The sequence below is a fragment of the Melanostigma gelatinosum genome, assembly GCF_949748355.1.
Source record: "Melanostigma gelatinosum genome assembly, chromosome: 24".
NCBI lineage: Eukaryota > Metazoa > Chordata > Actinopteri > Perciformes > Zoarcidae > Melanostigma > Melanostigma gelatinosum.
In genome coordinates, this window is record NC_136657.1 from 5,362,345 (window position 1) to 5,387,099 (window position 24,755).

Here is a 24,755-nt window from a genome sequence, read left to right on the forward strand (position 1 = left end):
GTGACTTTAAATTACAGTAAAGGGACCCGTCTCGAAATTAAAGTGACCATGAATTGGAATCTGTTAATGGTAAAAAAATGTTTTAAAGTTGAACAAACATTTTTTGAAATAATCTAAACACAACGAATGTAATTCAAATTCTTAAGTGGCTAAGTTCCCTGTCTAAGAGACGAAAAAGTCCATGATTATATCCCTGACTCGATACAACCAGGTGGCCTGAGGTAAATGATTTAACCCTCGCTGTGTTCCGTGCCAGTATAAAGAAATATTTGGTATATACCTTACAAAATGGGGAAAGCTGCCGTGACATCTGTTGCTGCCAGTTTACTGCAAATTGTGTCTCATCTGTGCCAGAAATGGCTGCCAAGGCCTGGCCCGAGACTAGGCATGCATGTTTAGCTTGACATCGCTAAACCATGAAGGGTGTTTGTTTCCAAGAGGGCGAGATTCCAGAAAATGAAGAGAGGGGAGAACCACTATGATGGCAGAGAGAAAACAGGTCACTCAAACCACAGGTCACAGAGGCATAAATCTGTGAGCTTGTTTAAAATGTTTTTAGATCATAAGAGGCTCATGTCTTTGTTTTCCTTTTCATGAAACCAGAAGCAACATTTGTCCAAAAGATAAAAGCAGCACTGATGTCCCGCATCCCTGGTATTTCTCTCCTCCGTGAGTCACGATAATGAGTCAGTGTTTACGTCGGACGTCGCCCGAATGTTTAGAGCGGCGGTGATTCAGAATGAGATTATAAACACAGATCGGTCTGTGTACAGCAGTCTGCGTGGAGATTAATTCACAGTCTGGGACTTCACACAGAGGAAGAGAGAAGGTCCGCAGACTCACTGCCTGACAAGCAGGGACTGAAGGATGGAGAGGTTTCTGTGCAGCTTCTTTCACTGCAGGTTGCTGTGATTCCAGACAGCACACAAAACAAGCTGCAAACCTTTCTGGGCCAAGTTTCCAGCTTACAGGGAGTCAATCTTTACACTCAAAAGACAATATTTTCGAAATGATGTAATTATCTACCATCAGCAGGAAACTCATGCTGTGTTCTTTGTGCAATAAGAGGTGTACGATTGTGTTCATCCTCTTTGGTAAAACGCAGAAACAGAGAAACAATGGAAACAAAGTATCAATATCCTCTCAGCAACACGGTTTATGGGAAACGTGGATGTAATTATGAGTCTGTGCCAGCACTAAAAATACCAAGACAGAGGCTACTCATTTTTACTGTAAGTAGAGAAAGTTGTCACAAACTATTTGACAATGACTAAGTGGTGTTTGGGAGTAAATACTCAGACATTTCATATAAAAACGAGTTGCATCCTCAGCTGAGGCTCGTGAGCCTGATTTATCATCCATATGTTGTGGCTGCTAACTGTGGGAACCTTTTATTAAATCAGTTTGTGGCTCATGAGAGGACAGAGACTGAGACGCTGTAAATCAAAACCACTGCTGTACATTTTCACTGTGCACAAAGAATACAAAGGAAAGAAATGTCTCTGTTGTAATGACTCGTCATGTTACTGCTTAAGCAATTAAGGTTTAAACACATGTGCAGCAGAGAAGCACAAACATACTGTACATTCATACATGCACAAACACACGGCCTGGGAAAAAAAGGGAGTCAAGACGAGAGAAGCGGAGGGGAGTCGGACATAATGAGAGATAATGAGACCGAGGGAGGAGTAGATCCAGAGAACACAAAGTGGGCGTGAGGGAGAGAGGAAGCAGGAGAAAGTAGGGCGAAGACAGTCGAGAGGAAAGAACGGAGAGAAGATGCATCAATATATATATATTACATAATCGCTGATAAAGTCCAGCATCTTCTTCCAGCATGAGGATCCGGAGCTTCTTTGTTTTGATTTCATGATCTTAATCGTAAAACTTAGAGAAGCGGTTCCAGTCTATCTGTAGCCATGCCTCTGGGCCGCTGCATTCGAAGGCGTTTCGACCACCTGCGGTCATCCTGGAGGTGGAGCACTGGGTACCTGTTCAGCGAGGTAGGCCCCTCCCACACAGGAAGTGTGCAGCTTAAAATGTGTGAAATGCGTTCGTTGACAAAAAGCTTTTACAAAGTCCATTTGTAGCTTTTCTGGAGCTTTTGATCATATTTAATGAAATCTATGCTAAAATATGCAACTAATTATGATCGTATTCTCTTATGAATGTGGTTGGTATTATATATTTTCCTTACCGTCAACATATTTCATAAATGGACTGAAACAATCTATTTCTCAATACTCAAACAGCAGAACAGGGAATTTGTTTGGGACTATTTTCAGCAGCGGATGAATTCACATTTCATGTAAAGTAAGATGTGGCACGAGGTATAGGTTCATGTTCATGAAGGAACACGTCACTCATTGATGTGTTTTCTAAGGAATAAGATATGCGGTATCATGCTTTGGCTGCACAGGAAAAATGTCTTCATTTATTGTTGGCTTTGGTTGTTTCACGTGAATCTTTTTGACGAGGAGAACCAGCCTTTCACCGTGTAAAAAAAGTGCCTTTAAATGGACAGACAGTTCACTCCACTTTACATGCTGCATTGACTTTCACGAGGCGTTCATGCTGCGCCCATGTTGCTACAAGACAACAGATTGTTCCTGTGATGTGAAACGTACCGGCGTGACACCCCACGAAGCCCCACGCGAACAGGCTGTTTCATTTTGCAAACACCAGCGTCCGCGGTCCGCCTAGCATCTGGTTCCTGTCAAATCACAGAGAATTATGCCTCCCATTTCGGCTCCTGGGGCTGGGATTAGCTTCATCTGTGAGAGAGAGAGCTTTGGGGCTGTGTGTTTAACCGTACGCCGTGATTCCAGACCCTTCTCCTGCCAATATCTCTGTTCAACCACTTGACCGGTGAAGCCCAAACGCTCTCTCTCTCTCTGACGAGGGAAAGAAGTGGACGAAGATAAATTCTGCCGTCATTCTATCTTCTTGGATGGCTTCATCTTGATGGCAGCCGACTCATACAGATAAGTTCTCCTCTGGGCCAACAAACAGTGAGAGGAAGAGCCAACTCTAGCATCTATTATGCAGCGATTCCTCGACAGTACAGCAGCTTCAGTAACATTTTCCCTCTGCAGCACCCGTCACAGTAGAACAGCTTCCAGTCTTTCCTCACTAAATACACGACTGGGTAATTAAAGTGTGTGCTGAGATTCTGACCTGAGTCAGGGTGGTTTTCTCCTGCAACACACTGATGTGTTGTGATTTGTGTCTTCTTCTCCTCCTCCTCACCCTCCTTCCTTTCTTACTCTACTTCTTCTCTTTCCTACTCTAATTCAGTTGCCTCTTCTCTCCCAGCAACCTCATCCTTCACTTTCTTTGTCTTTTCCATCATTTATCCTCTACTTCTTCAAGTTCTCCTTCTCTTCTTCATCTTCCTCTATTCGTCCTTTTCCTGCTTCTCTTCCTTCTTTTTCCTCTTCTTTTCTGTCTTTAATTCCAATACTACGTAATCCTGCTTTGTATTTTTACCCTTCATCCTCTCTTTTTTTAAACTTCTTTCTTCGGTTCATCCTGAACAATTTCTTCTTCTTCTACTCCTTCCCTTTCTCTCTCTGCTGGACTCTTCTCTTTACTTTTTTTGAGAACTTTGTTTTTGTTTGCCTTATCCTTCTTCTTCCTCTTCCTCTGCTGCCTCTATTCTCCTTTTTCTCCCCCTAACCATCCATTTCTTCCTCCTCTTCTTTTCTTTGTTTTCCTCCAAAACTGTTTCAGTTTAACCTCTGTGACATACTTTTACCAGGTTATGTCAGATTTGAATTCAATAACATCCCCCGTTATTAAGACAGACTGTGCTTATAAATCATTTTTCTCTCCCCCTCCCTCTGCTTATATGTGCATTTTGTGTGTGCGTGCGTGTGTGTGTGTGTGTGTGTGTGTGTGTGTGTGTGTGTGTGTGTGTGCGCTCTCCAGGGATCTACGAGGTCCTGCAAGAGTGTGGAGATATTGCGAAAGCAGTCGCGGTAAGACACAGCATTGTTGTACTATTGTGTTGTACGGAATTCGAATGTGCAGATGTACACACTTACTTAGCAGTAGGAATGATGAAGGTATATGGAATGAATTAAGAAATAAAGTTTATTTTTCCTCCAGCATCACCGGTTGAACCAAATGCATCTTCTTTTTTTCAGTTTTAAAAACTTCCTTTGATTTGCCAGTTTCCTTCAGAAATGCAAAAAAAGCACGACTCCAAATGTTCGTCTGGACAAAAAGTCCAAAAAAGGATCGTTTGTTCTGGATGTTTTTCCTCCTTTCTAGACATTTAAATGATCATTCCACCTCTATGCTATCGATCTCAGTGATATCAACAGAGATCACGTCAACAATCGGTGACGGATTGTGAATCTTTTCCTTTCCAAGAACCATAAGCGTGATCTGCGGGAGTTTACATTTCATCAAGTGTGAAACGGGTGAAAAGGTGAAATCCTCAGATCAATACCTCTCGCTCCCTCTGCCTCTCCAGGAGTCAGAGTGTGGTTCCGGCCATGGAGGAGAGCTATGAGGTGGACCTGGTCTACATCACAGAGAGGATCATCTCTGTCTGTTTCCCCGCCGGCGCCGAGGAACGCAGCTACACCACCAACCTCAAGGAGGTGGCAACGATGCTGCGGTCCAAACATGGCGAGCACTATCTGGTGAGAAACGCCCCCTAAAGTGACTCCTATATAAAAAACATTATCTGATCAAATGATGTGTTTTTATGTTTCAATGATCCGACTGTGTTTCTGTGAGTTCTTTGAGGGACAAACAACATTATTAGTATTGCTTTGATATGTTTAGATATGCTCTCTTTCTGATTTCAGATTCTCAACCTGAGCGAGTGGAGCAGTGACTTATCAAATGTAAACCCTAAGGTACAAAGCAGCTGGATCATCTTTGTTGTTTGAATCCAGACACATACAAACACATGTTAATACGTGACTTCCTGTTTAGAGAGGATTTAAACCAAAAGTAACCCGAGGCCAGAGGATTTTGCGCTGTTTGTTTTAAGTACTGCACGGTTAACTTGTGGCCACTGATTGGTGGCGAGTTTACATACATTACTATAACTGACCACACGATCAAATGTTGATAAATCTGCAACCTCAGAAAAGTGCCACGTCAGAGTGCAGTGCCAACCACATTCTTGGGAGATAACGTTATAAAAACATGAAACAGTGCACGTAATAGCTTACAGTGCTAAAGAATATCACATATTTATTATTCATCGGTGATCAACATCCCATTCAAAGCCAGTCCAGAACCAGGCATGAAAGAACCCCTTCTTTTGGTCCCCACCCTCAGGTTGTGGAGTTTGGCTGGCCAGACCACCATGCACCGGCGCTCGACAAGATCTGCAGCATGTGCAAGGCCATCGACACGTGGCTCAATGGAGACCCGCGCAACGTAGTGGTGCTGCACAACAAGGTAAAGCAGGGAGGAACGGTGCACCATGTTCAGAATGTGAAAGAACAGCACGTGTTTATCATCAAGGACACGCCCTCCTCCTCGTGCCCAGTTGAATTTAATATTCTGTAAGGTGTAGTTCAACATTACCGATACACTGATTCCTTTTCCTATTGACTCAGATGATACCCCTCTCATATTTGTCCATTCAATGTGAAGATGATTCGCATAGCTTAGCATAAAGCCTATAAACAGTGGGAAGCAGCAAACGTGGCTCCGTCCAAAGGTAATAAATCTGCAAACCAGCACCAGTTAAAACCGATTATCACGTTTTACTTCATTTGTTTAATCAAGCAAAAGCCAAAGAGTTCTTGTAGTTTTTCTTGCAGTTATACATTCCTTTGTGTCTTATTTAAACACACGGTGTGATACGAGATGTTCACGTGTCTTGTGGTCTCTGTTTCTGTGTCACAGGGGAACCGAGGTCGAACAGGGGTGGTGGTGGCTGCGTACATGCACTACAGCAACATATCCGCAAGGTATCAAACATCTGTCGACATGATCCTGCTACCACATTTCATTGTTGTTGGCTGTAGTTTAAGCGGAGAGATTGATCAGCAGAGGTGAAGGAGTAAGGCCGCTGATGTTTAAGAATCGTGATTTCCTTTTGTGAGGACAGGAGCGCCAGTCAATCACAGTTGGCCCTCGAGGTCTGGGACTTGAGCAGCCTTGAAAATGAAACGCCGATGTTATTATTATTGCAAAGCACTGAAGCTTATTATTCTGGCTCTGTGAGAAGAAGCACTCCCAACATGTCATCTTTCTTTAATGTGACCAGATGTTGATCGGTGGGAGGGAGCCAGGAGGATTTAAAGCTACTTTGTAAATGATGAAGGCCAGGGGGATTTCTCTCAATCTCAAACTTGGGGAAAAATGTGCAGCTTTGATACTGCAAACTGCTCTCGAGTATGACAAATGATCACAATGTCTGTTCAAATGTGTGTGATGCAGTGCTGACCAGGCGTTGGACAGGTTTGCAATGCGCCGCTTCTACGAGGACAAAGCACTTCCTGTGGGCCAGCCGTCACAGATACGGTCAGTTATTACCTCACTTCCTGTTTGCCTGACATGAAGCTTTATGAGTCTGACCTTTGCCGCAGCAGCTTGCCTGCTGTTTCCGAATGTTTGCAGTTTATGTTACATTCGACGAATACGCTCACATTCTTAGAGGGTGAAGAGAGAAACCCCCCGAGAGTTTTGCTCTTCATACTTTCGAATGCACGCTGCTTCAACATAACAAGACAAACTGACTGATCCAGTTGTTGTTTGACAAACATTTCAGAGGAAATTCTTTCCTTTTTTTCCCCCTTCAGATTATCTCCAGTTTAATTTTAATTGGGATAATTGTGAGTAAACGTCGCGGCGCGGAGAGAAGCCGTCTATCTCGTCTGTCTGAGGGATTCCTCTGGTGTCTCGGGGGAGGCTGCGGGGCTCTGTGGCAGTTCATTCCTGTCTTCTAAGCATATCGGAGCATATTTTCCTCCATTTCTTCTCCACTTTTAACATCGAGTGTTTTGAGATAATGGGCTGCTCATGAATAGAGCGCAAATTCCAAACCAGAACCAATCAAGAGTGGTTTAAAAGTATTTAAGAAATGTCTTATTTTGAATGCAGCCCCCTCTCGGGGTAGTATCTTCTGGGAAATCCTCCTTTTACTCATAGATCTGCTTCTACCATGTTACCTGCCCCTTCCACATTAATAGGCAATTAACTGCTTAAAGGCTTGACCCCTCAGCGTCTCTCTTCTCCTGCGAAGAGAGGAATCCTCATCTGAGCCCGTCTTGGAAAAGATGAGCAGGACAAAGGTTGCAGGGAATAAATGAGGAAACACAGGAAACAGCAGGGGACTTAACACCACTTCATCTCAGCTTGTGATTCAGGCAGCATTCTCGAACAGGTCTATAGGCTTGCCCTCTGCCACGCTGCTATTTCCTGCTTTGGATATAATTATCTCTGCCCCTGGAGTCTGCAAGTATTATGGTCTGGAATGTGTGACATTAACATCAAGATTAGGAGATGAGCTGCTGCTGCTGCTGCTGCTACAGAAGCTTGTAAAATTAAATGTTAGAATGCAACAGCAAACAAACTTGCTGAGAGGAATGGCTGCCACTGTGCACGCTGGAAATGGGCTGAATTGTTTTATGGGCTCTCTTCTTCATTAACTTGTTTTTAATCTTGGCTTATTCAATTCATATGCGTGTGTACGTAGTTTGAAAGGCTTTAATATCGGATAATTCATTGGTAAAACGCAGAACATGATTAAGTCTCAAATGACACTACAAGCCCCTGCCGCCTCCCCGCTCAGTCTAATTGAATTTCAGAGAGGCCACACCATCTGGACACTGACAGCGGAGCAAAGGGGGGAGCGTCTGCATGTGGCGACCCCACGGTCAAGTTCACGTTAGGTGCCATCATTGTTATCATCATTAACAACCAGACCACACTCAACGGACCCCCGACCGGCCTCCACACACCCATTCACTCTGACATTTCCCGTAGTGGATGAAGGTTGTTTTATGGTCGGAGCTCTGGCTGGGCTGCTGGAGCCGACGGGCGGTAAAGGTGCATTACACAGGATGAGGGTCTAATCTGCTTGGATGGGGTGCAGCCACAAATGCTTGGATCATGTAGCCGTAGCTATTAATATATCGTGTTGAATTTGTGCACAGCTGGATGTGCTTCATGAATTGGAGACCTCATGCTTGCGCTCGTTTGTTTTCAGGTATGTGCGATACTTCAACGGACTTCTTTCTGGCCACATAAAAATCAACAACAAGCCTCTGTTCCTGCATCACGTCATCATGCACGGCATACCCAACTTTGAGTCCAAAGGAGGTGAGCTTCTATACCTCTGCCGAGCGAACAGAAAGAGCCTGCTGGTTCTCTTGGGAATGATTCAAGCTCCTGGTTTTGATTCCCTTCACAGGCTGCCGTCCTTTCCTGAAGATCTACCAGGCGATGCAACCGGTCTATACGTCAGGAATATAGTACGGAAACTTTTATTTCAGTTCAGTGTGGTGTGTGTTTAAATGCAGGGCAGAGCTCACCCTGTATTGGATTTTAACGCGTTATTATTGTTATTATAACAGCAATGTGCAAGGAGACAGCAACACAAGTATCTGTATCACTATTGAGCCCGGCCTGCTTCTGAAGGGAGACATCCTGGTAAGACCTTATTATCATACACTAAAACTGATTAATACGTTGATTCATGTGCTGATGTTTTCTTTCTTATCTCCCCGTAGTTGAAGTGTTACCACAAGAGGTACAGGAACTCCACCAGGGATGTGATGTTCAGGGTGCAGTTCCACACCTGCGCCATCCACGACCTCGGGGTGGTGTTCGGGAAGAACGAGCTGGACGATACCTTCAAAGGTAACGGCTCTCTGGGTGGGTGTGATTTTTTTATTTTTTTATTTTACAAAATATTTCTCTGTGTTTTTGTGATCATAAAGAAAATAAGTTGCCAATCACATTGTTTTACAAGTAGCAAAACATTTCTCTGTTGTGTGTCTCCATACAGACGAGAGGTTCCCAGAGTATGGGAAGGTGGAGTTTGTTTTCTCATATGGACCAGAAAAAATCAAAGGTAATCAATTTTTCCTGACCAATGTGAAGCTTGATATGAAGCTTGATATATTAGGTATCATTAACATTTTCAAAAAGGTGACAATTACCATATTTTCTGAATTGAAGCGATCACTTTTCTGGAGGTTTTTGATTCCTAACTTCCAGAGCGTTTTGTTGGGGCTTCGTTAACATCATGCCATGTGTTCCTCAGGCCTTGGCCACCTGGAGAACGGGCCAAGCGTCTCCGTGGACTACAACACCCAGGACCCTCTGATCCGCTGGGACTCGTACGAGAGCTTCACCCAGCGCTGCGAGGACACGGTGGATGGCGAGCACGGTATGTCCTCTCTCACACACACACACACACACACACACAAACACACAAGTATACAGTTAGATGGATTCGTTGTCTCCACTCATCCACAGCGTTATCGCCTCAAACTAAATTTTCCTTCACAAATGGACAAATATGAACTATGTTCAGTATCACTAATCCACATACAGGTTTCAGAGCCACACTTAAAATGCAGTGCACATAAATCCAATTCCTCAGTCACCACCTCAGCTCAAGATCTCTGGCTTTGATGCACTCTGCACTCAACTGAAGAGTCTCTTTCTGTCTCTCTTTCTGCTCCTCAAACCGCCTCTCCTCCTCTAAGCCATACAGCTCCCCCACCCTCCTAAAACCCAGTCTGTCAATTACTCCTTTAAATAGCCGCTGCAGAAATAGGGGGGCGTCAGTCGCCCTGCCGGTGGCTGCCCACTTCTCAGGGGGGTTGTAACCTGAGACACCAGCAACCCCAAGTCCCACAAGTGCCCAAACCCACCTCCATCCACTCCCAGCTTTCCCATCAGGAGTTTGAAACTTGGTCGGCCTGTATCGTGTACCCCCTCCTACCTCTTCAGTCATCCATAGAAGAATCGGTGCATGGAATACCACATGTATGACATACAGCAAAGACTCACTCTTTGTAGTAAATATCTGTCATAAACTGAACATAACACTGATAATATCATAAAATATCCTTAATATTGTAGAGTCTTTAAGAAGTGTACCATTCCACTTAACATAAATGTGAATCTGAGAAAACAGGAGGATGCACTCAGCATCAGTTGAGTCAGGACTTGGCACTCATCGTAGTGCTGCATCCACGTTTATATATATATGGGATTTATTTTTCTTACACACAGCTTCACAAAGACCCATTTCATTTTTTATCAACGTCCCCAGAGAACAGTTGCGGTAATTGCTATGTTGAAAGAAGGTCAGTGGGAATTGCCGGGATTGCAAGTTTGATTCTAATTGAATGGGTGGCGGTGTTCTCAGCACTCAGCAGAAAAACCTCTCGGCCAGTTTATTCATTTCTCTGATTGGAGCCTTTCGCTCCGACACTTTGGGCACGAGAATCCGCACGTTCGGAGGAAAAGATTAAAGAAAATTACAGGAGAGCTGTTTCTAAAGCTCTGTGAGCGTTTGAATTAAAAGTGAAATATAAGTCTTTTTAGTTTTAACATGCTAGAATACACATTTGAGTTGACCACACACACTGATGCCACACGAATAACACTGGCATGCATGAACGGCCTATTTGTACACGCTGCAGGACACTTATCACTCGTCGGGCATCATTTGGAGAATCCAGACTTGTTTATTTGTCCGGGTGTAAAAAGAACGTTTCATCCTCGGCTAACTCATCCCGACGCCATTTTAAACAGAGTCCAGCGACTTTGGAAATCCACTTGAGAGGCATCAACGAAAGATGGGTGTCTGAAAAGCATCTGCAGGATTTAGCATTTTTTTTGATGTGGAATCTTAAGAGTGTGTGTGTGCAGTGCACCTTGTGTTTGTCGGCTTGCCTTTGCTCTACTAATAGCCCTGTGGTGTGGTGGCAGCTGTCGACCCGCAGGTCAAACCATTCAGAAGGCCACCGTTTGGGCCACTGAGCAGCCATGGCGCGACTGCACTGATGCGAGCAAATCTGGTTTTTAAAAAGGGACATGTGTCCTGTTGTACATCTGAAAATTATTCATTTCATTTTGAGATTTCTTGAAGCTTTATGGCAAATATCCAAATGTTTGAAGAGATGCCAGAAGACGGTTGGTGGCACTAAAAACATAGTTTGGCGTGTTAAAACTAATACTGGATGCTGATGTTTACAAGTGCTTCATTTAGCATCTTTAATATATCAAGTAGATGTTTCATATGTTTCTAATTTGACCGAAAGTCATACCACTTAAACGTGTTCTGGGAATGTAATGATCCCTTGAGTTCTGAAAAATGAGAATAACCACTAAAGATAGTGTGTTGCCGCAGGAGAATAACCGTGTGTGTTCCAGCACGTGTGTGTGTGTGTGTGTGTGTGTGTGGTGTACAGTAGGGCAGCGGGCCCAGTGACAGCACAGGCTGTCTTCCTTGTTTACTGCCCTCCTCCCATATTTGGCTGGGGCTGAGCCCTGAAACATGTCTGGAATAGCTGGATAGAGACAGAGACAGAGATAGAGAGGCAGGCTCAGAGAGGCAGAGATTTGCCAAAACGTCAAAGCGAGGGAAGTTATTTTTGGGATATGTTGCTGAACTTTGAATGAAGGAGAAAGAAATAAGAAGGAGAGATTCAGGAATGAAGTAAAATCGAGGAGAGACGGAGTTCAGCTGAACAGCATTGGTCGGTGAGTAGTTCTGTAAGGCCTTGGGATTTCCTCGAGCAACTTTCTTTACTATTTAGAAACATCTTACTCCTTCAAACTGCCAGTACCATACAGTGAATTCAAATTTGATAAAATCTCGTGTGCAAAATGTGTGTTCTTTTTGCAAATGGTTTAAAGGCAAAATGATGCAGGTTTACCCCCTAAAACGTAATTTCCTCGCTCATTTGCCCAAACGGCTTGTATGTAACGTTTTGTTCTTTCGGTCCGCAGACATGAGTCTGTTAGTCTGTTTATCGTGTCTCCATGTCAACACTGTTGCATCCTGTGTGTTTGGCACCTATATGGTATAAACTGAGTCATGGAGCGAGCAATGTGTGTGCGTGTGGAACGTTTTATGAGCGGGCTGCAATTTGGGTACACCAAAACTATTAGGGAGCTCGGTTGGTAACTTCATGTGAGCTCCAGAGAGCTCGGACTGGGACACGATGCATGTGGGATAGCTCAGGAGGTGAGAAGTTGCAACTTTTTGTTCGTTTGTTTATCTGTGAACACTTGAGTCTTCTGGTACAAACCTCTGAGTAACTTAAGTTGATGTCTGACAACATATTCACTCTACACATAAGTTTAAATGACATCATCATTTCTGTTACATTTCTTTCTATGTTAAACAACATTGTAATTCATTTTTTATGTCAGTGATGCAACTCAATGCCATAAAGACTGGCTCCGAACTCTTCCTCATTCTTTATGCTGTTTATCTTGGTGTCAAACCGAGTACATCGGGGTTTAAGGAGAGCTTTGAACACTAAAAATGGCCTACAAAAGTCTGCATAAATGGAGAGCAGTCAGGTATTTTAAAAGCCCCCTGTGTGTGTGTGTGTGTGTGTCTTGCATGAGCACATAATGCTTCTAGTTCGACCTCTTGCTGACAGCACGGTGAGCTACAGCAGCAGGTTCAAATCCCAGCCCTGGAAACCCTGCTGAGCCAGTCCTCATCTCTTAATGCCTCCTTTCTCCTACTGTCTGTCTAGATGTGTCTCTCTCTCTCTCTCTCTCTCTCTCTCTCTCTCTCTCTCTCTCTCTCTCTCTCTCTCTCTCTCTCTCTCTCTCTCTCTCAGGACCTTCTCCTCCAAATCCTTTCTGAAAAACATTAAATAGGTTTGCCTGAGGTTGACGAAACTTTATTAATTTATTCAAATGCTTAAGATTGTTAGTGAGCCTCTTTTGCACTTGGATTGAAGTGCAGTGCTTGAATCCAGTAGAATGTTTCTGTCTCTGAGTTAAACACACAAAGCTCTCAGAAGAGATGCATCAACATCTAGCTCGACATCAGGCAGATGCACTTTTATGACAGCTACTGATCCTCATGAGTGAAAGACAGATGGATGGACAGATGCACGGAAAACCAGCCCGCCAGTCAGGAGACAGCCAGACGCACAGAGGCAGACACACAGGCCAGCGAATTATCTTGACGTGATCCTGTCTGTCCTCTTTTTATGGCATTATATATTATTTTCTTGTTCATATGCAAAGAAGATTACTTGGGCCCTTTTGAGAGGAGCACATGGGAGCAGTACACTGGTTGACGGACGTATTTTTTTTACGACAGTCATTGAGATGACAGACAGGCGGATGGATGACATCATCCTGAAAGCAATCGTGGAGACAGACACTGATACAGTCACGTCACGTTACCTCAAACTGTGACAGCCGGACAGACGGACTGAGCGGCAGACATGGCAAATATAAAATCATCCCGCTCCTTGAAGTGTAAGCGTAGCATTGTTTTGGTTTGTCTTTAATGCACTTTGGTTCTTTTCCTCTTTGTCGCGCCGGTCCTCTTTTAAGCTGGGTGCTTCACTTTTCCCAACCTCCCAGTTTTACTGCTGGCACACCCAGTTTCCTCCTAACCCATAGAGATTCTACCAACTCCAAAGAGACCTTTCAAAGTTCAACTTCCCACTCCAAATAGCTCTTACTGTAGATGTCTGTATGCATGTGTGTGTGTGTATATGTGCACTTATAAAGATACATGAAATCATACACCATATCCAATAAAACTATAATTGCAGACCTCTTTCCGAAGTGGGTGAGCGACCCACCATGGGACCGTTTAATTATGCGTGGAAACCTGAGGTGTGTTTCTATATTTATGTGTCTGTGTTTTGTAAAAATGGGTTTGGCCCTTTTTATAAGGTCATCATGTCGGTGTCAAGCCCGTCTTTAAGTTTCCACCAGCCCTGTAAACTTCTAAAGCAGCTCGTAACAGAATTCAAAGGGAGAATCCACCCAGGAACCTTTTAAAATATTTGGTGCTGAATATTGTCCTTTCAGGAATTAGCAATTTTCTGAAGATGTTTGATTTCAGGATTTTCTTTCAGTTAATACCAATTAACTAACAAGGTGGCAGTTCCAGCACAATCTACTTAGATCTACATAGAAGCCAATAATTAAGAAGTCTCTTTCTGGGCCAGAATGTCATATGCGTATAACATAAATGGAAACAGAAGTGGTCCAGCAACAGAGCTCTGAGGAACCCCTTCACAGGTCAACTTGACTTTGTTTGATCTTTTGGACTCTACAGTCAAATGATTCCGATGGTTTTAAGAAGCAACCCAACTAACATTTCAACCTCTCCATTCATATTTTTCTTCCCTGAGGGGAATGATTCTTGTCCCGCCTCTCACTTCCAACATTCAGCGCTAAACACACACAGGTTTATAAGCCAAGAACCCAGTGAGAAATATGTGTGCATGGAGCACATTAAGCTACAATGTCTAGCACCAAAATGGCCAACCGCCCATGTTCTCATTGCTTTATAGGTGTGTTGACAAACGTGCCGCCTCGATCGCCCTGTCTTGTTAATCTCAAAAGAACTAACTATGTATATAACATCCCAGCTGGTGCATTTCATACAGCAACATCAGTGGTTGTAGCACATTGTCTATTTATAATAAACCATTTGCCGCAGATGTTTAAATGGCTTTTTAATGGCCTCAAAGGCTGCAACGTGCCAATGAGACACTCAAGCGAACACTTAAGAGAATACAGCTAAGAGGCAGGTGCTGTGTGTGTGTGCGTGTGTGTGTGTGTGTGTGTGTGTGTGTGTGTGTGTGTGTGTGTGTGTGTGTGTGTGTGTGTGTGTGTGTGTGTGTGTGTGTGTGTGTGTGTGTGTGTGTGTGTGTGTGTGCAGTGTTGTATGAGCAATGCCTCTGGCACTTTCACGAGAGGAGAGCACCTGTCGCATGAGAGAATACAGAGAATGGACAGGTGTGTGTGAGACAGAGCGACCTTCGTGCTAAATTGATGAAAGGGCCAGTTTAGATGCTAAATGTAATTGTCATTTTGTCTTTTTTCTCAGTACTTCTTGAGCCTGATTTGGTTGTCATTGAATATGTTAATGAGTTGTGGTAAACGTGTCTTTGTCCTTTTGAAGCGGAGAGAATGGAATGTTACACTCGTTTACCGCAGTAGGAAACAAGTTAGCTATTTGTGTTCGCCAAGCGTTGGTGACTCAACCGATCTAATCTGGGGTCTGCTGCAGCTATTTATTGACACCAGAAGAAAGGTATTTCTTCTGACGCAGAGTCATCCAATATTCTTTGGTCCTTACTTGGTTCATACCTGGATGACAGTGTTTCATATGTCTTGGAGCACTTTAAGTGAGTCACTCCTGTTCCATACATTTATTGAACCTCAGAGAAATGTCAGCATGGGCGTGGGAGTTGTAGTTTATTTGAAACGACGTGGCTTCATAGGAAGCTAGGATGTGGTGGTGACGTCGGTAGAGTCCCTCCCCCCGCTGCCGGGAACAGTCACAGATCATCCCGGAGTGCCAGCTCACCCCTTTCGGCAGCTTCGGTGGTACGGCCCTGCCTCGCTCCAGTGAAGCACATTTTGGGTGATGAGAGGACATGAATCAGAGAGGACAGGGAGAGCAAGACAAGAAGCCCAAAGGCAGAAAGCTCAGTCACTGAGAGGCTACCGAAGGACTCAAATGTGACTTTTTAATCGAAATGTATTTGGCTGAAGAAGAGGAAATAGTTCATCCTTTCTTGAGGGTTTTCTGAGAGTTTCCCTAAAGTACAGGTAAGGAGGATGTTTCCACTGAATTTGACACTGTGATATAGAAATGTAATTATGATTTGAAGCATTTAAAAAATAGAAGTCACTTAATATTGGAAATAAAAATGAGATATCCAGGATTCATAAATTATTGCTGACAAGAAAGAAATATAAATTCAAAATAACAAAACTTTTTTATGAGTTAAATAATACTTAGGTTTCATTTGTGTGGAATTAGACTTAACTTAAAACTAAATATAACCTTAGACCTCACAGTTTACTCTCATAATGTTAATCCTCGTGTCATCATCAAAAACAACCTCAGGAACAAACTGTGTTTACAACTTCCGCGCCTGCCCTCTCGTTCTTGTTGCTACTGTGCCTGTGAGTTGTTGTTGACATGGCTTTTGAAATAGCTGCGGTCCGAGCGAGTCACCATCTGTCCCCGGGGGTCGCTCAATTCGGAATATCCCACATACGAGCCAGCCGTGGTCATGTGTATGTCATGTATCACTTTGCAAATGTATACTGGATATGGGTAGCCAGTATCTCCGTGTTACTTTCTGCTGGTAAGCACAAGTGTTACCACAGAATGAGCTGTTGCTCGTGTGATTGTTGCATTTTCATGGAAGCAAGTATAGTGTTTTACTGTTTGAAATAGTGCCCTGGCCTACAATTAAAGTACACGTGTGTGAATTACAGTACTGTACCTGATCTCTGTTTATGTGTTCATGTGCCACAAATGACCTGTGATGCATTTTCTTTTATTCAACAATCTATCAAGTCACTCGGTGTTACTGTGGAAGCTTACAGACTGTTTTGAAAGTTATCGAAGGTAAAGTCTTCATTCCTTCTTTGAAGCACAGCCAGGCCCGAATAATTTGATTCAATTTGAGTTGAGATGAAATACTGTCCTGCCCCATATAACAAATAAAATACACCAAAAGCGATCATATAAATATGTCCACTGACGCAACGTGACAGGGGCTTTAGCACTGCAAATTGGCTGTTAATAGAGCTGGAGGGGCTGTGTTGTTGGAGCTGAACCTCGATAAAAATAATCTTATGCAGAGAGAGGGGGGGGGGTGTTTGTGTGTGAAGACAAGATGATACAAATAATCTCGAACAGGTTTTGTACTCACCCTTTTCTCTATGTTTGTATGATGTGTATGGTTGGAAATGCATGAAAACATGGAACTATCTTTCCATCTCTTTCAGATGTTGTTCACACCCAAGGTCCACTTGATGGAAGCCTATATGCCCGGGTCTGCAAGAAAGACTCCCTGGAGGGAGTTGTCACCATCAACGGCCTCCCAGTCCATGAAAACCCCTTGACCAATGCCGAGAACCCATTACAACACCCCAGTCATCCCCTCCAAACCACTGACCAGACCCTTCCTGTGATAGGCCACGCCTCCCTCCCTGCCGTCGATCACACCCTATCCGTGAGCAGCGACTCAGGCAACTCCACCGCATCCATCAAGACTGATCGTACTGATGAGCACAGCCAGTCCGTGCAGGGTGCCGTGAACCACAACAACCCAACAGCGACCCACCCGTCGCTGAGCCCGCAGGAGAAAAAAGAGCTCGACCAACTTCTGAGTGGCCTCGAAGCACCAACTCACCAACGACAAGCCTACCTGTCCACGTCCACCAGTCCAGGAGGAGGTGTCCGACACCTGGTCCCAGCGCAGGTGCACGTCAACGGGGGCCACATCAGGCTAGTTGCCGCCCCTTCAACAGAGGAGCGCGAGACAGAAATTCTCGACGACGAGGTGCCCAATAGCCAAGAGGGCAATAGTGTGGACAGCTTGGGCACGCTCTCATCCCTGGAGGGCCAGGCAACACCGGCTGACCTCTACTACCAATCACAGACGCCCAGCAGCAGGCAAAACGACGGACCCTACCTTGAGAGAGTTGTTCTTGGGGAAAAGTTGAGTGAGATGCCTGTGCATGGAGTACGAACACCCACGGCGATGCAAGAGAAGTCTGTGGACTCTGCATCGCCACAGGGGGGATTCAACAACTACCAGAACGGAGAAGGGATGTACCGTTTACAGTCTTTTGGGAATCCGCCAGCCAGCAGCCCTGAGACCAACCCGAAGCTGATGCCCAGGGCCCCAGAGAGGAGCACCAGTAGCCGGGAGGCTGTTCAAAGGGGTCTCAACACCTGGCACCAGTATAGCCTACCAGATGATCCCTTTGGCCCTCCTATTCAGTCAACCCATAGCTTGCCCCACTTCCCCACCTCAGCCTCGCAGCGGGACATTGAGCAGTCCATTGAAGCGCTCAACATGCTCATGCTCGACCTGGACCCAATCAACTCCCACATGTCCAAGTCCCACAGTGCGCCTCCTGGGGAGGACAGCCTCAATTCATCCCAGGCACCCTTCTCGCATACCCTTGCAAGACCGTCATACCAAGCAGACTCTGCCATCCATGGTTACAACAACTCCGGGTCCGTCAACAACTCCTTTCATCAGCCCCTGTGGTCGACTGGGAGAGCGTTGCCCAACCAGAGCCCCCTCATGGAATCCCCGGTCTATTCTCCCCAGAGGTCCAACGCCGGCTACCAACACCAAAACACCACCCCAACACACACCCCAGAGCCCTACCTCCACACGCACCAAGCAGCCCACCATTACCCCACAGATCCCTCCCCTAATTTCAACCAGCAGGTGCCAGTGAAGCCTGTGAACTCGTACCCAGGAGGCGGGTTTTCCCACTCCCCGGACCCGCAGGACTCGTCTCCTTATCCAGGCTACAGTGCCTCTTCCTCTCCTCTCCCCGCACTCACCCCCCAGCCAAAAGACACGTCTTCTTCATCCTTGCCCAAAGAACAAGATGCAGAGCAGGAGACGCTTAACTTGGAGGGCCTGGTGGCTCACCGCATCGCCGGTAAGGCTCCGAGTTATGTCTGAAATCAGCAGGATGAACAGCAGAAATTAATTCGGATCTATGGCAGTGCAATATGCTTTGAAAGTGATCTGCAGCTATTGTTTCATAAATTAGGCTTTAAATCATTCGAGGCAAAATGTGTGCATCCAAAATGCTGACACGGCTGACTGGATTGGACACTATACTGAATTACGAGTTCATTTTGTTAAGTGTGAACTTCAGCTGGAGGCACTTTTAGTCTCAAGCAGCATGCAGCACATGAGCAGTGCGGCTTTCAGCAGTTTCTGTTACCGATTCATCATGGGGTGCCGCACCAGAGGAATGACCTGTAGTCATAAAATTAGCTCTGCAGCTGAAATGCAGCAGAGCGGACTCTGGTGAGAGTGGAGATGGGATGAGAGTAAGAATAACCGAGCGTTCAGAGGCTCCAGTTTCCATGCATTGTCTGCATCTGTATTTTCATTTATGTGAAACCATGTGGATGCTCCCAGGCGCCACCCAGTGGAGCAAATCATCTAATTCTGAACCACTTTTAAACATGAAATAATCATCAACCCTACAGTCATGGAAATCAATTAATTGGACAATGCGCAAGTTATCACCTCATTTGACAGATTTCTTTTCATTTTCTCTTCACTTTCATGAGATCCATTTCTGTTCTGATAATTCTTCTCCTTTTCTGTTCAATCCATCTCTCTGCTGTATGGACAACCCTTCCCACCATTTGCTCCCACCACTGCACCTCTCCCACCTTCCTCCTCCACCTTTCTCCTCCACCTCCTGCCCTCCATCCACCACCCTGACCTCCTCCCTCCCCCGGTGAACAGAGTACAACGCTCGTATTCGGGGCATCAGTGAAAGCATGACATCGCAACAATCTGACCGCCATCGCTCCTTTTCCTTCTCTGGTTTGTCCACTTTCCCTCGCTTTTATTTTCTGACTTTTTTCCCCCTGCATTTGTAGAATCTTTCTCTGCATCCCAACTGATTTTTTCAGATTATTTTAAGATCTCTTCTCATCAATTCCTGTTTCTTCTCTATTTCCACTGCTTTTTTTATTCCCTTCACTTCTTGATTCTCCCTCTCTCTCTCTCTCGATAAAGGCAGGTTTTTTATTAAGCCCAGGCTTTACTTTTAAAAGTGGAGAATAAAGTTGTTGAAATTCCACTCTTGTTTTTTTTTCAGGGGTTCGATCCAGAGGAATGACTCCAGAAGTGATGCAGGAGACGGGTCGACGTCGGACAACCAGTGAGGGACAGTACCAAAGCAGCCATGATAACACGCCGATGGTGGATTCGCCGGACTTTGCCCACAATCTGGCCCTCAACCCGGGAGGACGTCCCAGAGAGGTCAGCATTTTGTTTTGTGAAAAACAATATTGGAGTATATTTGTACTTTGACCAAACTTTCACATGACCTACAAGTGGAAGATGTCTAAACCCCTTTTCTGGTATGTGTACACCTGTCCCCTCTTCATCTCTTCCAGGGTCCCATGCACAGCTACCGGGAGGCGTTTGAGGATGACGATGCCGACGGGTTTGACAACAGTCCCGCCTTTGGAGGCGGTGGTGAGAATTCCCCCCAGACCCCAAGCTTCCCCGTGTCGCCACAGACTCCTTACTTCAACATGTGTAGGTTCACCCAGCCTGCAGACAGGGGCCGCTCTCCAACCCTCTAGACACTGACCTTTGACCTGATTTACTCTTTTTTGTCTTATTTTTAATTATCAAATAAATGATTTACGTATGAAAACATGAGAAAGGAAAAACCAGGAAATAATTACATAATGAAATCAACAAAAGTAATGTTTTTCATTTGTATTTGATTGATCATTTTATTAAGTTTATTATCACCGTAGTTTGGTTGGACAAGTAAATATGTACCTGAGAGAGAAAACTAGTGTAACGACACTGCAAATACATTTCACAACTTAAACTCTCAGCAGCAGATGAAATCGAGTCTCTCCTCACATTCACGAGCCTGCAATTCACTCCTTAATTTCCTGTGTTATGAGCGTGAACCGCCATTGTCCCCACTGCTAATGCCTTGCCCAGAAAGATGTGGAGATGTTTTTACTTAAAAAGCAAATTTAGAGGGGACAAATGCAAAGAGGAGTGACAGTGCAAGAAAAATATGAAATATATGCTGCGCAAACACATAGAAATATAGATGATGGAGAGCAGTTGAATTGAAGTTGAAGAAGTGTTGCACAACTTCTGTATGTCGTCATGAATGTTGGATTCTCGTTGCACCGACGTTTTCTGTTGTTTTTTTTGTCTTTATTTTCGACATTGTGAGGTTCGGGAAAAGTGAAAGGAGAGGCCACACACGCCAAATCAAATATATTACTCCTTCAAACCAAAGCCCTTGAGACATATTCAATTTCCAGACACCCGGTCGGTTACAGCGCCAACCACAGCGATCAGCGGGTTGTTTGACAGGTTGTGTATAGACTGTGCGGTTGGCCTCCTCTCCTGCAGTCGGTCCTGAACGCACACAGCTGTTGCAGTAAGAATCGGCTCTGTGGCACAAACCTTCATATCTACGCCACCTCACCCCTCTCCATGCCACCTTAAGTGAGCAATCCCGGCCATGCTGTTGAGCTGGAGTCTTGTGTAAGTGGAGGATGAATGAAAATGAAGAGTATATTTCCAAAATACCGGATGTCCAGTACCTGGAATACACAGGATCTAGTCTGTAAAAAGATGCCATATTATTTCCACTTGTTACTCTGAGAAAAATGCATCAGCGTGTTTAGATTCCTCACTGACAAGATCTTTTTGGAAATAACGATTTCTTCAGACTTTCATGTCTTCCACCTCACTTGGCAACATTAATCTTCAAACTTTAATGTTGTTGACTCATCTCATCACAATCGAATACGTATCCGATCCCCGTTTGGGTCGCAGCATGCTATCGATCTGTTCATGACTGAATACTTGCGTTGTGGATGGATGGCTCATGGCTCATTTTCAGCTCCAGTGTTATAATTTGTAATTTTAAGAAAACCGTCATCTAAATAACACGCCACCACATGCATTCCATTATTCTTATCCCACCACTTGTCCTGGACTGGAAGTAAGCTCACCTCAGTGCTTGTTGACCGTTTAATAAGATACTTCATTTTAATTGTGCGTTGTGTGCAACCGAGTGTCCCTCAAACATCCATCTAATGCATTGTCATGTAGCATTGCATTGATGCTACAGTGAAGAATTGTGTCTTTTCATGCCTTACATTGGTTGTTTTACATCCTTGCATGGCTTGTATGTGCAATTCTCATCTCATTGTCCTCGTTGTTGGTTGTGATTAATAGTTGTATTCCTTTACATCCCTGTCTTTTCCCCTGCAGCTCGCTCTCCTCCAGGTTTAACCAAGACTCCTCTGTCAGCTCTGGGACTGAAGCCTCATCACCAGGGCGGATCAGGTCAGTTTACACCCATCAAATATAATACAGTCCTGTTCATTTGATTATTCTAACAACATTAAAGCTACTTAAGAGGATCAAAAGGTGGAATAGAAAACATTAAGAAGCTTTTATCACTCCTGGAAATGCTTCCACTAAATGCTAACAGCTAACACAAACCCAGATTTGCTTCGCGCTCAAACGTGTCCTCCTCTTCTTCCACACATCTGTTTTCTCTGGCTGTCTATCTTTTCCTGCTGTCAGACTCTGATTCTAATGACGGAGAGCAAGGTAAGGACATTTCTGCGGCAATATGCGTCTCCTGTCACTCCAACTTTTTCTTTGGGTCCGACGTCAGATTACTGCATCCCATTTGGTTCTGGATGAAACATATGAAATGACACACAGTTAACACTGACTATGTTTGTTTCTGTGATGCTTTGTGATATTCAGATAATCGCAGTTTTGGGGACTGCAGAGCACAACCATTCAACGTTCCTTTCTCCTCCAGCAGTCCCGTCCACAGCGCTGATGGGTGAGTGGGACCTGTAGTTTTAATAGCAGCAGCAAGTTTAAAACCATCACCGAATCAATTAGAATACTAATCAATAGCCAATCTGCATATCAATAGTTCCTTATGAGCCGATGAGACACTCAGATATGTATTGTATGTTGTGATACTGTAGTAAATGACAGTTAAGGTGTCGACCATTGATACGAAACACAGATGGAAAATAATAATTATGTCTTCTTCTTTTGTTTGCAGGAGGAGGATTGGTTCTTCTCCGCACAGTCCCATCCCCTCCTACCCTTACAGACCCGCCTCCCCCGAGGGCTCCCAGGTCAACATCATGGGGGTCCACACCGTCCCCGGCAGCCCCAACACCCTCCACCGCACAGTGGCCACCAACACGCCGCCGAGCCCCGCCCTGCAGAGACGCCTGGGTCAAGCCAGCCCCTCATTGGGCAGACACCCTACTCCAGCCGGCGTCCCTTCCAGCCCTCTGATTGGCCGAAACCCTCAAACAGCAGCAGCTGGCGTGCCCCCCAGCCCCCTGATGGGGCGCCGCACGGCGGCAAGCGGCCACAGCACGCCTGACGAGCTGGGGGCTGCTTCCCGTCAGGGGGCCGCCCAACCGCCCTCCACGCCTGCCTTCCCCGTCTCCCCACAGCTGCCGGAGAAGAGGCACATGTCCAGCGGAGACGCTGAGAGGACGGATAACAACAACCTGACGCCGGCCAGCGGTGGCAGCACACCAAACCTGACTGGCACACACACACTCCCAGACGTCTCAAAGTCCATATACGGTGATACGAAGAAACATGACATGGTAGTTTACCTCTCGGAATCTTTGTGTCCTCTCCAGTTATCATGTCCTTGTCTCTTTGGTCCAAACAGATGGTTATCCGGACATTAAGATGAACGTCAAGTTCGTCCAGGACACCTCCAAATTCTGGTACAAGCCAGACATCACCAGAGAGCAGGGTGAGAGTCAGATATATCTCTTCATCCCCTTTATGTCCTCCTCATTTTGTTTTCTTCTGTTCATCTCCCTTTCTGATCTTCTCATCCTCCTGTTTCGTCTTCCTCTTTTCTGGTTCCATGGTCTCTTCAGCCATCAATGTGCTGAAGGACAGGGAGCCCGGGGCGTTCATCATCAGGGACAGCCATTCCTTCAGAGGAGCCTACGGTTTGGCCATGAAGGTCGCCTGCCCGCCACCAACCATCCAACAGACCAAAAAAGGTAAAGAAACAAACTTTGGCAACGTGAAAGTTTTATTTTGAAGCAGGATATCAGATTTTTGATGTTTTCCTATGTTTTCCAGTTGGTGACATGACTAATGAGCTGGTGAGGCACTTCCTGATTGAGACGAGCCCCAAAGGCGTCCGTCTGAAGGGTTGTCCCAATGAACCCTACTTTGGTGAGTTTATTGCCTCGGTCTTGAAGATCGGCGTTTGATATCAAAGTGATCAAGTTGAATAGAGAGATTATTTTGTGTTTGTAGGTTGTCTTTCTGCTCTGGTGTACCAACACTCGATGACTCCGCTGGCTCTGCCCTGTAAGCTGATGATCCCCGCCAAAGGTCAGCGTTACCCTCTTATCTATAGATGAATGTTACTGCTGTTTATTGCAATTCAAACAGCCGTTTGTTTCTTGTAGTCTGTGTCGCAAAGTTGTTTTCTGACACAGTTAATTCATTTTCTTCTCTATTCTATTCTGTCACTCACAGACCCAAATGAAGAGGCTTTGGAGCTCGCCACACCTACTGATCCAGCTGTTGAACTTCTGAAGCAGGGAGCAGGTAAGCTCCTCTGTAATTCACCTGTGGATGCTGTCACAGGTTTTTACACTGTAGAGTCTCAAAGTGTCACTGATCACCGATATAGCTTCCATCACGCCAAAATGCAACCATTACTGTTGTTTAAATGGGGCCGAATGAAATAGTAATGCAGGAGCTCGAGTACTTTCCAAAGTGACTTTCCAAACAAAAATATGACAATAAACGATCTGTGGAAAAACAGAAGAATTGAAATTCTAAACCCACTTTTATGGATTCAACATCAAACCTTTCATTAATCAGTTCATTCGCTCACACATTGTCACCCTTACCTTACAGTTCAGAAGGTTCCTGAGGAGGCCCATGGTAAATGCTGGTTTGCATTGCTCCGCTGCATCATGCACGCTGACTGAATGTGAATGCGGTGAT

The 24,755-nt window shown here is 45.0% G+C and overlaps 1 protein-coding gene across 6 annotated transcripts in view; it reads left to right on the forward strand.

The window, feature by feature from the left end:
- The window catches only part of tns1a (tensin 1a), a 53,139-nt gene that overhangs the window by 24,911 nt on the left and 3,473 nt on the right, over positions 1-24,755 (forward strand). Inside the window, exons 6-31 of one of the 6 annotated variants that reach the window (XM_079296751.1) lie at positions 3,931-3,980; positions 4,481-4,652; positions 4,821-4,871; positions 5,302-5,424; positions 5,878-5,942; positions 6,415-6,498; positions 8,186-8,298; positions 8,390-8,450; positions 8,553-8,628; positions 8,709-8,853; positions 8,987-9,052; positions 9,245-9,370; positions 16,963-18,642; positions 19,470-19,550; positions 19,828-19,991; positions 20,129-20,273; positions 21,993-22,067; positions 22,311-22,337; positions 22,500-22,581; positions 22,813-23,354; positions 23,446-23,532; positions 23,663-23,791; positions 23,874-23,969; positions 24,054-24,131; positions 24,279-24,350; positions 24,666-24,692. In XM_079296751.1, coding sequence (XP_079152877.1) covers positions 3,931-3,980; positions 4,481-4,652; positions 4,821-4,871; positions 5,302-5,424; positions 5,878-5,942; positions 6,415-6,498; positions 8,186-8,298; positions 8,390-8,450; positions 8,553-8,628; positions 8,709-8,853; positions 8,987-9,052; positions 9,245-9,370; positions 16,963-18,642; positions 19,470-19,550; positions 19,828-19,991; positions 20,129-20,273; positions 21,993-22,067; positions 22,311-22,337; positions 22,500-22,581; positions 22,813-23,354; positions 23,446-23,532; positions 23,663-23,791; positions 23,874-23,969; positions 24,054-24,131; positions 24,279-24,350; positions 24,666-24,692 — 4,417 coding nt within the window. The remainder of the gene's footprint in view (positions 1-3,930; positions 3,981-4,480; positions 4,653-4,820; positions 4,872-5,301; positions 5,425-5,877; positions 5,943-6,414; positions 6,499-8,185; positions 8,299-8,389; positions 8,451-8,552; positions 8,629-8,708; positions 8,854-8,986; positions 9,053-9,244; positions 9,371-16,962; positions 18,643-19,469; positions 19,551-19,827; positions 19,992-20,128; positions 20,274-21,992; positions 22,068-22,310; positions 22,338-22,499; positions 22,582-22,812; positions 23,355-23,445; positions 23,533-23,662; positions 23,792-23,873; positions 23,970-24,053; positions 24,132-24,278; positions 24,351-24,665; positions 24,693-24,755) is intronic. The other 5 variants (XM_079296752.1, XM_079296753.1, XM_079296754.1 and 2 more) reach the window with 5 other exon arrangements.